We start from the raw sequence: 17,591 nt of genomic DNA, 5'->3' as shown, positions 1-17,591 counted from the left end.
TACAAAAATCCATCAATCTCAGTTTTGAAATTTCCAATTGAGTGCAGATAATTGGAAACATTTCTCACTCTTGAGTAAAGAGGCTTCTCCTGCTCCCAATTTAATTCTCATTGATTTGCCATTGATGTCCTCTGACCCCGAGCATACATTGACTGAACAGGTTCACCTTAGCGGAAACCGTTTTGACTTACTAACTACTGGCGTTGGTGGAAATGAAAGGATACGAGGAACGGCAAACGGCTGTGCAAAGGCGTGGAACGCGGAGCCCCACGTTATTTGCCAAGGGGCGATGTACGTCAGTACGAAACGCAGCTTGTACAGCAAGTCCAGAGCTGGAAAGGAGGAAGGCAGAGTCAGCATTACACACCCAACACACAGCTGAACACAGAGAACGCCCATCTTCTGCTTGTCAGGAGTCCTGTGAGGAACTTCCTTGGAGGAGTTCGAAGAGGGAGATATTAGTGCGGCCCTATCAAACACTCCCAGGGCAGGTACAGCACGGGTTAGATACAGAGTAAAGCTCCCTCTACACTGTCCCATCAAACACTCCCAGGGCAGGTACAGCACGGGTTAGATACAGAGTAAAGCTCCCTCTACACTGTCCCGTCAGACACTCCCAGGGCAGGTACAGCACGAGTTCCATTACTAGGAGCGAGTTGAGGCAACTATCTCAGACCACAGGAACTGGTCCTGGGCCGCGACGAACCTCAGCTGCCTCTCGGCACAGTTAAAGTGCTCGGTGTCTGCCAGCACACTGTCGAGGGCAGCTTGTTGGGGTATTTCAGCAACGTGACGACGTCCAGCAGGAATAGTGCGCGGGAAGATTCACCCCTGGCCTGCGCTCGGAGCAAGTCACCCATCTGGACCTTTCAACCCAGAACATAGGCCATTCAGCCCTCGAGCCAGTTCCGCCATTCAATCAGATCATGACTGATCTGTACCTTAACTCCACCTAAGGGCCTTGTGTTCTGTAACCCTGAATACCCTTGCCTAACAAAACATACATCAATCTCAGTTTAAAATTTTCAATTGACCCCAGCCTCAACAGCGTTTTGGGGAGAGTTCCAGATTTCCACCCCCCTGTGTGTGAAGAAGTGCTTCCTGACATCACCCCTGAACGGCCTGGCTCTAATTTTAAGGTTCTGCCCCCTTGTTCTGGACTCCCTCAGAGAGAAACTCTTTCCTCTGGTATATCAACTCCTTTAAAACATCTTAAGCACCTCGATTGGATCACCCCTTAATCTTCTAGACTCGAGGGAAATACGAGCCCAGTTTCTGCAACCTGTCCTCATAATTTAAGCCTTCAACCCCTCCTCTCTGAGCTGATCAGCCCCGCATAAATCCAAGGGGCGAGGCTGCATTCGAGCGACAAGAGGGGTCCAACTCCACCCACTCTTGGGGGGGGGGGGGGGGGGGGCGAGGAGCTGTTCGGCTCGAGGCTGCATTCAGGAGACGTGGGGGGGGGGGTCTCGGCCTTTGAATAGAGGCAACGGGCCACCGATGGGGGCTGGGGTGGGCGAGCCAGTGCGGCATGTGTCTGCGACGGGTTCAAAGGTCGCATCCAACGGGCCTCCGGAGACCGGGGCTCTGCAGCGAACCTCTCCCTCGCTCGCCTCTGGTCTCCCTCGGTGGGAGAGGGGCCGCACAGAACTGGCCGTTCACGCACTAACCCAGCAATTGCTCACCAATTTCGCCTCCCCCCCCACCCCTTCCCCCCCCCCATCCCTCCCCAGGCAATACTCAGCATCGACCGCAAGAGATGGAGGACGAGGGACATGGGAACAGGAGGGAGCCATTCAGCCCCTTGAGCCTGTTCCACCGTTCATTGGCTGATCTGCATCCTGACCCCTTGGCTCCATATCCCTTAATACCCTTAGCGAGCAAAAATCTATCGATCTCAGGTTTAAAATGATTCATGAGCTGGCATCTACTGCTTTTAGTGGGAGAGAGTTCCCCACTCCTACCACCCTGTGTGAAGAAGAAGTGTTTCCGAACTTCTCCCCTGAATGGCCTGGCTCTGATTTTAAGGTTCTGTCCCTGTTCCTAGACTCCCCCCACCAGCGGAAAAAGTTTCTCTCTATCCACCCTATCAATTCCTTTCAAAATCCGGAAAACCTCAATCAAATCACCCCTTTAACCTTCTATATTCCAGGGAATACGAGTCTAGTTTATGTAATCTCTCATAATCTAACCCTGGGAGCCCTGGTAACACGCTGGTGACTCTACACTGCACTCCCTCCGAGGTCAATATATCCTTCCTGAGCTGCGGTGCCCAGAACTGAACACGGTGCTCCAGATGCGATCTGACCAGGCTTTCTTTTTTTTTAAAAAAAAAGATTACGTCAATCCCTTCCTTGAGGAGATACGCCCCTTTTCAATGGATATAGGGACAGGCCTCTAACTGGCCCGAGATCAGGCTTGGGCCTGCTCGATTAGAGTTGACAACTCTGGTTGGAGATATTCCTGCGCACAGCAAGATCCCACAGAGATAAACCAAAGAACCTGCGTGTTGTGTTCTTTTTTTAAGAAAGCGGAGTTGGTCGTGGGATAAATTCCCTGCTGACATTCCGGTGATCCGCGGACACGTCCCGGGGCGGGGGGTGTTTTTTTTTTGTAACTTGCCTTGCTGCAGAGGACGGACATGAAATAGTAATCGAGCAGGAAGGTCTCGGAGAAGTGGCTGTAGTCGAAGCGGAAGAAGAGGACGGTGAAGCTGAGGGTCACGTACTGATGGCACGGGCTGCAGAAGGAGGAGCGGAGGAGCTTCATCCCGGCCACCGTTATAAACAGCGGGTCGCTACTGCAAGAGAAAGGCGGGGTGGTGGGAGGGGGAGGTCACGCAAACCGATTAGCTTTCATCACGAAACCTCCCACCCCCTCATGCCCGCCCTCACTCGCACCCCCCCCTCCCCCGATCGAGGGAACGGAGCGCTTCCCCGCCGCGAGCGCCCGGTGACCCCGGCGCAGGGCCGAGGAGAGCGGCACCGCCCACGTGACAGGTCACGGCACGTCAAGAGAAGGACTCCCATTTTAAACAGGGCCTTTCACCACCTCGGGACGTCCTAAAGCGCTCTACAGCCAACGTGGTACTTTTTGAAGCGTGATGTGGGAAACGCAGCAGCCAATTTGCGCACAGCAAGATCCCACAAAACAGCAATGTGATAAATGACCAGATGATCTGTTATTTAATGATGTTGGTTGAGGATAAATATTGGGCCCTAGGACGCCGGGGAGAACTCCCCCCTGCTCTTCTTCCAATAGTGGCCGTGGGATCTTTTACATCCACCTGAGAGGGGCAGACGAGGCCCTCGGTTTAACGCCTCATCCGAAAGATGGCACCTCCGACAGTGCAGCACTCCCTCAGTACTGGCACCGGGGAGTGTCGGCCTGGATTATGGGGCTCAGGTTTCTGGAGTGGGGGCTCGAACCCACGACCTTCCGACTCAGGGTCGAGAGTGACACCCACTGAGCCAAGGCTGACACCACACGGGCCCTGAACCCGGCGATCGAGGTGAAGGACGTGAAGCGCTGGGAGCGGAAGGCTTCCCACGTCGGGCAGCCCCGGTGACACCAGTGCGGCGCTGGGGGAGTGCAGCATTGCCCCCGTGACAAGTCACGGCCTGTCGAGAGGGTAACTGGTGGTGCGACAGTGGGACACGAACCCCAGCCCGTCGCCGTTTACAGACGGAAAGATTCCCTGCCCGTGTTCCCTAGGCTCCCCCCCACCATCCCCCTCCCCCCATTCTTAACCAGGCCGAGCGGAACGCCCCCCCACCCTCCGCCCCCGATGTTACTCACTATTTGCCCAGCTTGTGTCGGCTGCTGACAGCACTGGCGTCCGTGGTGAGTGCGTTGAGGATGACGGCGGGGTAGATGAAATATTTCTCCATACACTGGAGCCAGGCGTAGACTTTCTCAAACCACATCAGCTGCGCTGCATCTGGGAGTGGGGGGGAGCAAGCACAGCACACAGGTCACCTGCCAGTCGCACACCGTCCCCCACACGGCCACTTCACAAGAGGCCGGTCAGTCACCCAGAGACCCCCCACTCCCACACCCCCACCCCCCCCTCACTTACTGGTCCCTGTTGGTTTACATAGGATATCGTCATATATCCCGGTGCATTGCTGAGCGAGCGCTGCACAGTCAGACGGGCCGTCCTTCGGATGAGACGCTGAACAGAGGCCCCGTCTGCCCTCTCAGGTGTAAAAGATCCCTCGGCACTGTTCAAGGAAGAGCAGGGGGGGGGGATCTCCCCTCAACCACCACCAAGGAACAGATTAATTGGCATTCATCCCCTGTACGTTAGGTACAGGTAATGGTGATGGGCTGTGCTCTCTTATCCCTGTACGTTAGGTACAGGTAATGGTGATGGGCTGTGCTCTCTTATCCCTGTACGTTAGGTACAGGTAATGGTGATGGGCTGTGCTCTCTTATCCCTGTACGTTAGGTACAGGTAATGGTGATGGGCTGTCTCCCCTTATCCCTGTACGTTAGGTACAGGTAATGGTGATGGGCTGTCTCCCCTTATCCCTGTACGTTAGGTACAGGTAATGGTGATGGGCTGTGCTCTCTTATCCCTGTACGTTAGGTACAGGTAATAGTAATGGGCTGTGCTCTCTTATCCCTGTACGTTAGGTACAGGTAATGGTGATGGGCTGTGCTCTCTTATCCCTGTACGTTAGGTACAGGTAATGGTGATGGGCTGTGTCCCCTTATCCCTGTACGTTAGGTACAGGTAATGGTGATGGGCTGTGTCCCCTTATCCCTGTACGTTAGGTACAGGTAATGGTGATGGGCTGTGTCCCCTTATCCCTGTACGTTAGGTACAGGTAATGGTGATGGGCTGTCTCCCTTATCCCTGTACGTTAGGTACAGGTAATGGTGATGGGCTGTGTCCCCTTATCCCTGTACGTTAGGTACAGGTAATGGTGATGGGCTGTCTCCCCTTATCCCTGTACGTTAGGTACAGGTAATGGTGATGGGCTGTGTTCTCTTATCCCTGTACGTTAGGTACAGGTAATGGTGATGGGCTGTCTCCCCTTATCCCTGTACAATAGGTACAGGTAATGGTGATGGACCGTGTTCTTTTATCGTCATTATACTGCTGCTATAATCAGTCGGAGAGAGACGAGACAAGACCCATCTTACTGTCACTTAGTACTGAACACCACCCTCCCCCCACCCTCACCGAGACATGGAAGGAGGAAGCAACACAGCCCACAACCCACTGTCTCTCTGTGCTAACCTTCCCTTCCCCCAGTGCTCAGAAGGGGAAGTTTTAATGCACTGCCTGCTCCCAGTCAGTCACTGACCAGCCCTTTAAATAGCAGGAGGGAACAAGGGCAGCAGCAGGAAGTCTGCAGATAATGCGTGAAGCAGCACACGGCAACTCCAACAAACTTCCCTTTTGGACGGGAACTAAAAAGCAGCCGAACGTTCAAATATTTTATATTAATCTCGAAAACCGGAAAAGTTTTAAAAACAACTAGAGGAGTCACCTGGTGACTCCAAGATGGTCACAACTGGGCCTGGGAGGCAGTGCAGTAGGACAGCTTCAAATGATCACTGGTCGTGGGGGGGGGGGGGAAGAGAAGAGGCTTGGGCCTGAACGGCCTGTCTCAGGGGGACCTGTAGAGGTAGTTAACAGGAGAAAGAAGCTGCAGATACGCCGGCAAGACAGGTAGGCACAGGTCCACGGTGGTGAAGGGCAGGGAGATACAGGGGGTGACGGGAAGGGAGAGGCCGGGAGAACTAGCTCAGTGGGGGGCGAGAGCAGATCAGGAGGTCTCTGTACCAGAACGGTAGCCTAGTGTTATGGAACTGGATTAGGAATCCAGTGTCTGGCAAGCCGTGAAATTGGACTCAATAAATCTTCCACCCAGAAAAAAAGTGACCATGAAAGCTGCCGGCTGGTTCTAATTCAGAGATGGCGATCTACCAGCTCGGGCCCACATGGGACTCCGATCCCACACCATGTGGTTCACTCAATTTCCCCTGAATTGTCCTGGTTACAAAGCAATTGTTACAAAGTTCAATAAGGAAATGTGTTGGATTGACGTTCGCAAGGCATCATATCAGGAAAAGACCAAGGTAACCTCAGCTCAGGCCACCTGCAAAGTCCTCCTCACTAACATCTGGGAACTGGTGCCCAGGTTTGGAGAGCTCCCTCACACGTTAGTCAAAGCAACAGCCGACACTCTCCGAATCAATCATACCTATCAGAATCATAGACTCCTCCCATCACCATCCCTGGGTATGTCCGGTCCCACTGGCAGGAGAGAGCCACCAGAGGCTGGGGGACGCAGTGACCCTGGGAGTCCTCAACATTGACTCCAGACCCATCGGCGTCGACCCCCAGCAACTGAGGAATCAGCACTACTCTGTATCGTACATCACTTAGAGGAAGGTCGGAGGATAGAAAGGTGCAGACGTCAATTGGTATTAAGCACCAAATCCTGGCAGACTGGGTTTGTGTCGGGCAGTGCGGGAACCAACACAAGGAAGTAACCTCATTGCAACCTGTCACAACACACTCAGCACAGAGCAGTGATCAAACTGGGTGCCGGTGGGGTAATAGCAGGCCAGGCAGTGCAGTTACCCAATGGGGCAATCTCCCCGACACTCGCACACAAGGGGTTCATTACAATCCCTAATACACACACACACACACACACACACACGGCAGTGACTGTACTCACCCCTGACCTCGAACTGGCTGTACTCTCTGGATTTCAGCATCGGGTGGGAGAGGCAGCACCATGGGAGCTGCTTCCGGAGCTGTGGAGGAGATAGTGCGTCAGGAAGCCAACCAGGCCGGCTAGGGCGTACAGCACGTAACTCAGGACCGGCTGTGCAGACAGAGGGGGGGGGGGGGGGGGGGGGGGGGAAAAGAAAAACAAGAGAACGTGAGAGCAGAAGAGACAGCAGGACGTCCCAGGTCAGCCAGAGCAGTCGTTCGCTCCACTGTCTGGGGTAACTCTTACACTCACCGACATAGAACATGCTCCCGCTGCAGGCGCCCAGTGTCGGCAGGTACAGGCCAGGAAGGGCCTAGAATCCAATCTCAGCCTGAGTCCAGCTGCTTCAAGCTCAATGGGAAACGCTACAATCGGCCCCCGGCGACTGGAACCGAAGGTCGTGGGTTCGAGCCCCGCTCCAGAACTTTGTGCCCATAATCCAGGCCGACACTCCCGGGTGCCAGTACGGAGGGAGCGCTGCACTGTCGGAGGTGCCGTCTTTCAGATGAGGCGTTGAACAGGGTAGACAGGGCCTCAGTTTAAGTGGATGCAAAAGATCCCACGGACACTATCGAAGAAGAGCAGGGGAGTTCTCCCCGGGTGTCCTGCGGCCAATATTTACCCCACAACCAACGCCTAAAATAAAACAGAGTAACCGGGGATCGCTCTCACTGCTGACTCCAGATGCTGCTGGTGCGCAATGGCTGCCGCGCCGGTCGACAGAACAACGGCGACTGCAGTTCAAAAGGTCACTCGCTGGGCGAGAAAGGCTGTGGGGAGACGGAGAGAGGTGACCGAAACGCTGTATAAACACCAGCCCTCCCCAACAAATGCATAAAGCGCTAAAGACAAACTTAAACCCAGGATCGGCTCGGCGCAGTGACTGCTCTCGGGACACTGGCACACAGCCAGGCGGCCCGCAGTCTGCTCACTTCTCACCCGGCCTCCATTTTAGTGAGCGGGCGTCTGCCCGCTTTTGTGGCGACATTACACCCCGCTGCAAACTTATCTTGCCCGTCCCTTACACAGGGCACAAGATTAAAATCCTTATGGAGAAGCTCTCTGGTGTTGGTATTCTGCGGTGTGAAAACGTTTCGTTGTTTCCCACTGGTCTTTTTCAGCAGGCCCCACGGTAAAGTGGCTGGTTTACAGCGGATGGGAGATTTGAACCCACCTGAGACACCGGCTGAAGTGAGCCGTCTACAGACTGGGGCTCCGTCTGGTGGCGATTAAACAGCACTGCAAGCCCATCAGCTCAGTCTGTCCCTTGTGGCCCGCCAACCAAAGGACCGTTCACTGGCATTTATAAATCGAGCCTGATCAGGGCGTCCCAAAGTGCTTGATGCCCAACAAATTACTATCAAGGGCAGTTGCTGTCCTGTATACAAACGCGGCAGACAATTTGCGCACAGCAAGGTCCCACAAACAGCACTGTGATAATGACCAGTCACTTTTTTTAAAGTGATGTTGGTTGAGGGATAAATATTGGCCCCAGACACAGGGAGAACTCCCTGCTCTTCTTCCAATAGTGGGATCTTTAACGCCCATTGAGGGGGCAGATGGGGCCTCGGTTCAGCACCCCCCCGAAAGTGCAGCACTCCCTCAGCACTGGGATGTCAGCCTGGATTTTGTGCTCAAATCTCTGGAGTGGGGGCTCGAACCCACGACCTTCTGACTCAGACAGAGCGAGAGAGTGCGACCCCCACTGAGCCGCGGCTGACAATATAATTACTGCAGCACACGATGCTCAGTCATTCTACATGAGCTTTAATGAGATCTGAACAGCCAGGGAACTACACCCGCCCAGCATCAGTCCCTTCAGCTTCATTTTATCCATTCTCAGGTCTGTCACTGTTTAAACACTGGGGTACAGTACTGGTGGGGACAGGTCTGTCACTGAATAACACTGGGGTACAGTACTGGTGGGGGACAGGTCTGTCACCGAATAACACTGGGTACAGTACTGGTGGGGACAGGTCTGTCACCGAATAACACTGGGGTACAGTACTGGTGGGGACAGGTCTGTCACTGTATAACACGGGGTACAGTACTGGTGGGGACAGGTCTGTCACCGAATAACACTGGGGTACAGTACTGGTGGGGACAGGTCTGTCACTGTATAACACGGGGGTACAGTACTGGTGGGGACAGGTCTGTCACTGAATAACACTGGGGTACAGTACTGGTGGGGACAGGTCTGTCACTGTATAACACTGGGGTACAGAACTGGTGAGGACAGGTCTGTCACTGTATAACACTGGGGTACAGTACTGGTAGGGACAGGTCTGTCACTGTATAACACTGGGGTACAGTACTGGTGGGGACAGGTCTGTCACTGTATAACACTGGGGTACAGTACTGGTGGGGACAGGTCTGTCACTGTATAACACTGGGGTACATTACTGGTGGGGACAGGTCTGTCACTGTATAACACGGGGGTACAGTACTGGTGGGGACAGGTCTGTTACTGTATAACACTGGGTACAGTACTGGTGGGGACAGGTCTATCACTGTATAACACTGGGGTACAGAACTGGTGGGGACAGGTCTGTCACTGTATAACACTGGGGTACAGTACTGGTGGGGACAGGTCTGTCACTGTATAACACTGGGGTACAGAACTGGTGGGGACAGGTCTGTCACTGTATAACACTGGGGTACAGTACTGGTAGGGACAGGTCTGTCACTGTATAACACTGGGGTACAGTACTGGTGGGGACAGGTCTGTCACTGTATAACACTGGGGTACAGTACTGGTGGGGACAGGTCTGTCACTGTATAACACTGGGGTACAGTACTGGTGGGGACAGGTCTGTCACTGTATAACACTGGGTACAGTACTGGTGGGGACAGGTCTGTCACTGTATAACCTGGGGTAAGTACTGGTGGAGACAGGTCTGTCACTGTATAACACTGGGGTACAGTACTGGTGGGGACAGGTCTGTCACTGTATAACACTGGGGTACAGTGCTGGTGGGGACAGGTCTGTCACTGTATAACACTGGGGTACAGTACTGGTGGGGACAGGTCTGTCACTGTATAACACTGGGGTACAGTACTGGTGGGGACAGGTCTGTCACTGTATAACACTGGGGTACAGTACTGGTGGGACAGGTCTGTCACTGTATAACACTGGGGTACAGTACTGGTGGAGACAGGTCTGTCACTGTATAACACTGGGTACAGTACTGGTGGGGACAGGTCTGTCACTGTATAACACTGGGTACAGTACTGGTGGGGACAGGTCTGTCACTGTATAACACTGGGGTACAGTACTGGTGGGGACAGGTCTGTCACTGTATAACACTGGGGTACAGTACTGGTGGGGACAGGTCTGTCACTGTATAACACTGGGGTACAGTACTGGTGGGGACAGGTGTGTCACTGGTACTGGTATTACACACGATGTGTGGCCTCTCACCGATACCTGCTACCTGATCTCCCCACATTGAGTGAGATTCGAGGAGATGATCTGAAAGCTCACCTGAAGTGCGATGAACACCGTACTGGCACTGATTGCAAAGGTTATAATGGCGATCACCGGGCACATGACCAGGTCTGAGTGAAGGATCTCTCGCTAGAGGAGGGGGGAAAATCGAGACAACAGATTATAAACAGTACGAGCCGGGCACCGGGTACTTACTGCAGTGCCGACGGGAGACTCTGGGTATTGGGACAGGAGTAGGACGGAGCGGAGTAACATGGGCAGGGAGGAGTGCACTGCTTGTGTGAACAGATGCCTCGGAGGTGGACAGGAAGCATAGAATGTCAGGGAACGGAGGGAGGGGGAGTGGGGCATGCAGCAGTCCGAGGGACCAAGGGGGAGGAGTCGGATCCACTCCCGAGTCAGGTTGCTGCAGGAACCCCTCCCACCTCCGTCCAATGGTTTCATATGCAGTTGTTTCTTTCGTTCTCTCCTCCTCCCCCCAACAAAGTCTCCAACTCGTGCTGGGTTACGGCCCCCATCCCGGTAATCCCCTCCCAGCACAGCTCCCCCCCCCAGTCACCCCCCCCCTCCCAGCACAGCTCCCCACCCCAGTCACCCCTCCCTCCCAGCACAGCTCCCCACCCCAGTCACCCCTCCCCTCCCAGCACAGCTCCCACCCCAGTAACCCCCCCCCTCCCAGCACAGCTCCCCACCCCAGTCACCCCTCCCCTCCAGCACAGCTCCCCACCCCAGTAACCCCCCCCTCCCAGCACAGCTCCCCACCCCAGTAACCCCCCCCTCCCAGCACAGCTCCCCACCCCAGTCACCCCTCCCCCCCCAGCACAGCTCCCCACCCCAGTAACCCCCCCTCCCAGCACAGCTCCCCACCCCAGTAACCCCCCCCTCCCAGCACAGCTCCCCACCCCAGTAACCCCCCCCTCCCAGCACAGCTCCCCACCCCAGTAACCCCCCCCCCCAGCACAGCTCCCCCCCCAGTCACCCCCCCCCTCCAGCACAGCTCCCCCCCCAGTCACCCCCCCCTCCCAGCACAGCTCCCCACCCCAGTAACCCCCCCCCCCAGCACAGCTCCCCCCCCAGTCACCCCCCCCCTCCCAGCACAGCTCCCCCCCCCAGTCACCCCCCCCCTCCCAGCACAGCTCCCCCCCCCAGTCACCCCCCCCCTCCCAGCACAGCTCCCACCCCAGTCACCCCTCCCCTCCCAGCACAGCTCCCCACCCCAGTCACCCCTCCCCCCCAGCACAGCTCCCCACCCCAGTCACCCCCCCCCTCCCAGCACAGCTCCCCACCCCAGTAACCCCCCCCTCCCAGCACAGCTCCCCCCCCAGTCACCCCCCCCCTCCCAGCACAGCTCCCCACCCAGTAACCCCCCCCCCTCCCAGCACAGCTCCCCACCCCAGTCACCCCCCCCTCCCAGCACAGCTCCCCACCCCAGTCACCCCCCCTCCCAGCACAGCTCCCCACCCCAGTAACCCCCCCTCCCAGCACAGCTCCCCCCCCCCCAGCACAGCTCCCCACCCCAGTAACCCCCCCCACCCCAAACCCAGTAAACTCCCCCATACCCAGCCCTCGCCCCAAGTGTCCATTCTTCACGTGTAATCCCAGTCAGCGCACGGCGGCGAGCTATTCCACCGCGTGGAGCATCGTAGCCAAGCCTGGGCCTGCCTCCACCGACATGGGCAGTGATCAGGAGAGGGGAAGGCAGGGTTAATTCCCCCCCCCAGCCCAGGGAGAGGGAGGCACCGATGAGGGGACTGTCCTGTCTCAGTGACCGACAGGACATCGACCGAGACGCAATGACAGCAGCGCTCAGCGACGGGAGGAGAAGAGAGTCCCACTCAGACCCGCCCCGCTGATTGAGGACTTTCAAAGAGCCGGCACAGGCTCGATGGACCGAACGGCCTCCTCCTGTGCTGTACCGACTAACACTTACCACGGAGCTCCTAGCAGTGGATCCTGGACTTCCAGCAGTGGATCCTCAGGGTTTCGATTGTCCATCTGAGGAAAGAACTTGGACTGGATCAAGGACCTAGAACCATTGGAATGGGGGGGGGGGGGGGGGGGGGAAAGAGAGAGAGAGTTAATGATCAGCAGTCCCTCAGTAAGGAACCAACAGCGATGGCTTCACCCTCAGCCCTCCATCCACCGACACTCTTGGACACACTGTCCCTCCACCCCCCCCACCAGGGGCCCCTGGGACACCCCCTCCTTCGTTGAAGCTCCTCCTGCACTGCCTCAGGGGTCAATAAAGCCCAAAGTCCACCCAAGACTCGAGTCTTGCTCCCGCGTCCGGGAGGCTCGGACCCACTACCCACTGTACTTTCACCCAGCTCCCCAACCCCAGGGATACCCCGCTGCTCAAGTGTGTAACCCTCCAATACCCTGTATGTTCCCATTTATAATGGGAACTGCCTATGTAAACATGCCAACCTGTAATTATACCCTCCCACCAGAGGCGGTGCTGCAGCACCTCTGTTTAAAAAGGAAAGACTTGCATTTATATAGCGCCTTTCACAACCTCAGGACGTCCCAAAGGTACTTTACAGCCAATGAAGTACTTTTGAAATGTAGTCACAGCAAAATCCCACAAACAATGAGAAGTTGGTTGAGGGATAAATACTAGCCAAGGACATCGGGGAGAACTCCCCTGCTCTTCTGCCAATAGCAGCCGTGGGATCTTTACGTCCACCTGAGGGGGGCAGACGGGGCCTCAGTTTAACGTCTCATCCGAAAGACGGCACCTCCGACAGCGCAGCACTCCCTCTGGGAGTGCCGGCCTGGATTTTGTGCTCAAGTCTCTGGAGTGGGGGCTCGAACCCACGACCTCCTGACTCAGAGGGGAGAGAGAGAGAGAGAGAGGCCCACGCACCGAGCCACGGCTGAAGGAGGCGGCTTGTCCAGCTAGGGTACCAACCCACCCCAGCTGCAGTTTTAATGCCCAATCTGTTGGCGCCTTGGGTAAACACCTCACCCAAAGAATGACACCTCCAACAAGGCAGCACTCCCAGGGCGGGGGCTGTCAGCATGGATTGCGAGCACGAGTCCTCGCTTTTGGAAGTTCGAACGAGCAACCCCATTCTCACTGCAGTCACTCTACGGTAAAGTCGACCACCCCACCACACTTACCAGAGGGTAGTGGGATCACTGCTCTGTCGGCTGAGGTGGTACGAGAGGGCAACTAGAAGGCCACAGAAGACAGAAAACAGAACTGGCACGTGCTGGGCTTCCCAGGGAACCTGCGGAGAGGAGAGAGGTGAGAGAAAGAGAATCGTACAGCGCAGGTGGCCAATCGGCCCATCGTGCCTCTGGCGGCCCGACGAAAGAGCTGTCCAATTAGTCCCACCCCCATAGCCCTGAAAATGCTTTCCTTTTCAAGTCATGATCCAATTCCCTTTTCTAAGACGCCATCTTGGACGCAGTCCACTGGGATCTCCCCACTGTTTCGCAGGACAGGGGTTGGGTTACGTGACCTGCTGCAGAGCTGGTACGTGTGGGTACAGAGTACGCCCAGGGAACATGTGGGGCATCGAGATGAACCCAGCGAGACGCTGGGAAATCTCTTTGTCTGATACTTTAAATCATTAACCAGTATGGAAACTCTGTGTATAGAAACAGGAGGGGGCTCGGGTCAGAACTACACAGGAACAGAAGTCGGCCATTCAGCCCCTCGAGCTTGATCCTGACCTTCCGTGACGCTCACCCACGTGCATTTATCAACAGGGGTCACTGGATGGAGATGAGGAGCAGGTTTCCCACCCTACTTCTAACCCAGGAGTGCTGATACGGTCCCCACCACTTAGACTGCCCTCGATCATCACTGACAGCCGCCTATATCGGGCAAACGACACTAACCATTCAAAATCAACCACTGAGGCGTCCCTTATAGCACATTAGGTGCGTTGGGTATTCCGGGTTATTTGGGGGGCGGGGGGTGGGGTGGAAGCTTTGCCATCTTCAATGTTCTTTATTTGCCCCACCTCCCCCACCAAAGCTCTTGATTCGATTAGCTCTATAACAGAGACAGGCAACACTTCACGAATCGAGGCCGCGGGGAACGACTCTGGAGCAAAAGGGAGAGTCGGGATCCAGGGATGGAGGCCCAGGGAGTGGGGGGAGTGGTGGGATCCAGGGGTGGAGAGAATCCGGATCCAGGGATGGAGACCCGGAGAGAATCCATGACCTTGCTTTGTATGTACATCGCACAGTAGTTTTGCCGTCCACTCCGAGCGGGCTAATCTCGATCCGTATCAACACAGACAGGAGGGGACTGCATCAATTATAGTTCATCAACTGAGAACGGGACTGGGGTGGGGGCTTCCTGCTCTGTAGGGCTCAGGGTCACAGCAGCGTGGTACGTTTAAGCACTGGGCCATTGGGGGAGCTGACTGCGGACCCCTGTACGGTACAAACAGGCTAAGGGCCTTCTATTAATGCTTCGATCAGACTCGCACTGGGCCCACTCACTCCTTCTCTCCCTCACCGACCCCACCCACCCTCCCTCCCTCGGCTCCACATCCCCTCCCTCCATCCCTCCCTCCCCCACGCCACCCCGGCCCCACGTCCCCTCCCTCCCTCCCTCCCCCACGCCACCCCGGCTCTACGTCCCCTCCCCACCTACCTTCCCCACGCCACCCCGGCCCCACGTCCCCTCCCCACCTACCTTCCCCACGCCACCCCGGCCCCACGTCCCCTCCCCACCTACCTTCCCCACGCCACCCCGGCCCCACGTCCCCTCCCCACCTACCTTCCCCACGCCACCCCGGCCCCACGTCCCCTCCCCACCTACCTTCACGGCCCCAAAGCAGAATCCGTAGAGGAGGGCAGCGACCAGTAGACTGCGGACGAAGCTGTAAAATGCGGACACGGGGCTGGTTGTGGCTGTGAAGAGGACGAGACGGAGCGAGTCAGTCCCGGGGACCCAGGTCCCAACCTCACCCACTTCATATGAAAACAAAACAAGCGAGCGTGAAGTCCAGTCAGTCGGCTCTGGGCTCACGTGGCAGTTGCGTGTCCTTGGCGTGTCAGCACCCGTGAGCTGCACTTGGGCTCTCTCAACCCCCTCCCCAACTCGTACCTCAAGAGCCGCTGATTCTGCAACAACCGGTCAAGACCCCCATCCCCTCCATCACCCCCCAACCCCCACTAAAAGACAGCCGACATAATCGGAAGAGGGCCCCATCAATGCCCCTCTCCCAGGGCCTAGTCCCAGTCAGGGGAGCCCCCCCTCTCCCCCCCAGGGCCTAGTCCCAGTCAGGGGAGCCCCCCCTCTCCCCCCCAGGGCCTAGTCCCAGTCAGGGGAGCCCCCCCTCTCCCCCCCCAGGGCCTAGTCCCAGTCAGGGGAGCCCCCCCCTCTCCCCCCCAGGGCCTAGTCCCAGCCAGGGGAGCCCCCCCCTCTCCCCCCCAGGGCCAAGTCCCAGTCAGGAGAGCCCCCCTCCCCCCAGGGCCAAGTCCCAGTCAGGAGAGCCCCCCTCCCCCCAGGGCCTAGTCCCAGTCAGGGGAGCCCCCACCTGCTCCCCCCCAGGGCCTAGTCCCAGCCAGGAGAGCCCCCCTCCCCCCAGGGCCTAGTCCCAGTCAGGGGAGCCCCCACCTCTCCCCCCCCAGGGCCTAGTCCCAGTCAGGGGAGCCCCCACCTCTCCCCCCCCAGGGCCTAGTCCCAGTCAGGGGAGCCCCCACCTCTCCCCCCCCAGGGCCTAGTCCCAGTCAGGGGAGCCCCCACCTCTCCCCCCCCAGGGCCTAGTCCCAGTCAGGGGAGCCCCCACCTCTCCCCCCCAGGGCCTAGTCCCAGTCAGGGGAGCCCCCACCTCTCCCCCCCAGGGCCTAGTCCCAGTCAGGGGAGCCCCCACCTCTCCCCCCCAGGGCCTAGTCCCAGTCAGGGGAGCCCCCCCCCTCTCCCCCCCAGGGCCTAGTCCCAGTCAGGGGAGCCCCCCCTCTCCCCCCCCAGGGCCTAGTCCCAGTCAGGGGAGCCCCCCCCCTCTCCCCCCCAGGGCCTAGTCCCAGTCAGGAGAGCCCCCCTCCCACTCACAGCTGAATAACTTCGATCTTGCCTCCAGTCCCCTACCCGAGGCGGAGGGACTTGTTTCAGAGAGTGTGGGAGAGAGCTGCCCTGCACCAGGAACACCCACAGCAACAGAAACAAACACATTCAGTACAAGGCCATGTTTGAGCCAAGTCGACGGGCCCCTCTCGACCTACCGGTGCCCCCAAAGGCGTGCAGGTCCAGCTGCTCCAACAGGTACATGAAGAAAGTGTTGACTTGAGGCAAGAGCCCGAAGAGGAAGATGGCTGGGAAACAGAGTGTGAAAACTGCAAGCAAAACCAGAAACATTTTAAAGAACAAAGTCGTCACACCCCCAGGGTCAAGATCAGAAGAGGTCCAGCGAGCGGCCCGGGGACTGAATCCCCGTCTCCGTTAAAAGTGGACACAATCATAGAATCTGACAGCACAGGAGGTGGCCATTCAGCCCATCGAGCCTGTGCCGGCTCTTTGAAAGAGCTATCCAATTAGTCCCACTCCCCCCTGCTCTTTCCCCATTAGCCCTGCAAATTTTTCCTTTTCAAGTATTTATCCGATTCCCTTTCGAAAGTCATTATTGAATCTGCATCCACCGCCCTTTCAGGCAGCGCATTCCAGATCAGAACAACTCGCTGCGTAAAAAACATTCTCATCTCCCCCTCTGGTTCTTTCACCGATTATCTTAAATCTGTGTCCTCTGGTTACCGACCCTCCTCCCACTGGAAACAGTTTCTCCTTATTTACTCGATCAAAACCCCTCATGATTTTGAGCCCCTCGATTAAATCTCCCCTTAACCTTCTCTGCTCCAAGGAGAACAATCCCAGCTTCTCCAGTCTCTCCACATAACTGAAGTCCCTCATCCCTGGCACCATTCTGGTAAATCTCCTCTGCACCCTCTCCGAGGCCTAGACATCCTGATGACATTGTTGACATTGAGACGTAAAAATTGAAAAAAAAATGAGAACTGGCAAGGGGGTTTTGTGGGTGTGTGTGAAAAATTATGGGATGTTATGGAGAGATAGGCCTTTGCTATCAGTAAATACAGTCTCTAAAAATGTATAATTAAACACTGGCAGAGGAAGGAAAGAGTGGGCCCTGGTCAGACCCCACCTGGAGATACTGTGTTCAGTTCTGGGCGCTGCCCCTCGGGAAGGATATATTGGCCTTGGAGGGCGTGCAGCGCAGATTCACCAGAACGATACCAGGGCTGAAAGGGTTAAATTATGAGGACAGGTTGCCGAGACTTGGCTTGTATTCCCTCCATTACAGAAGGTTGAGGGGTCATCTAATCCAAGTATTTAAAATATTAAAATGATTTGATAGGGTAGATAGAGAGAAACTATTTCCTCTGGGTGGGGGGAGTCCAGAACAAGGGGGCAGAACCTTAAAATT

The 17,591-nt window shown here is 56.5% G+C and overlaps 1 protein-coding gene across 1 annotated transcript in view; it reads right to left on the bottom strand.

Annotated features, from left to right (window-relative positions):
• Positions 1-17,591, bottom strand: part of LOC137306338 (pecanex-like protein 3) — a 63,570-nt gene that overhangs the window by 18,746 nt on the left and 27,233 nt on the right. The window contains 10 exon segments of the mRNA XM_067975485.1: positions 167-332; positions 2,619-2,800; positions 3,799-3,940; positions 6,702-6,788; positions 6,791-6,851; positions 10,225-10,317; positions 12,109-12,214; positions 13,312-13,421; positions 14,972-15,063; positions 16,378-16,488. Of these exon segments, the coding sequence (XP_067831586.1) occupies positions 167-332; positions 2,619-2,800; positions 3,799-3,940; positions 6,702-6,788; positions 6,791-6,851; positions 10,225-10,317; positions 12,109-12,214; positions 13,312-13,421; positions 14,972-15,063; positions 16,378-16,488 (1,150 nt within the window).

The sequence above is a fragment of the Heptranchias perlo genome, chromosome 43 (genome assembly GCF_035084215.1).
Source record: "Heptranchias perlo isolate sHepPer1 chromosome 43, sHepPer1.hap1, whole genome shotgun sequence".
Taxonomy (NCBI): Eukaryota; Metazoa; Chordata; class Chondrichthyes; order Hexanchiformes; family Hexanchidae; genus Heptranchias; species Heptranchias perlo.
The sequence above is the reverse complement of the archived record's forward strand: the minus strand, read 5'-3'. Positions and strand labels throughout refer to the sequence as shown.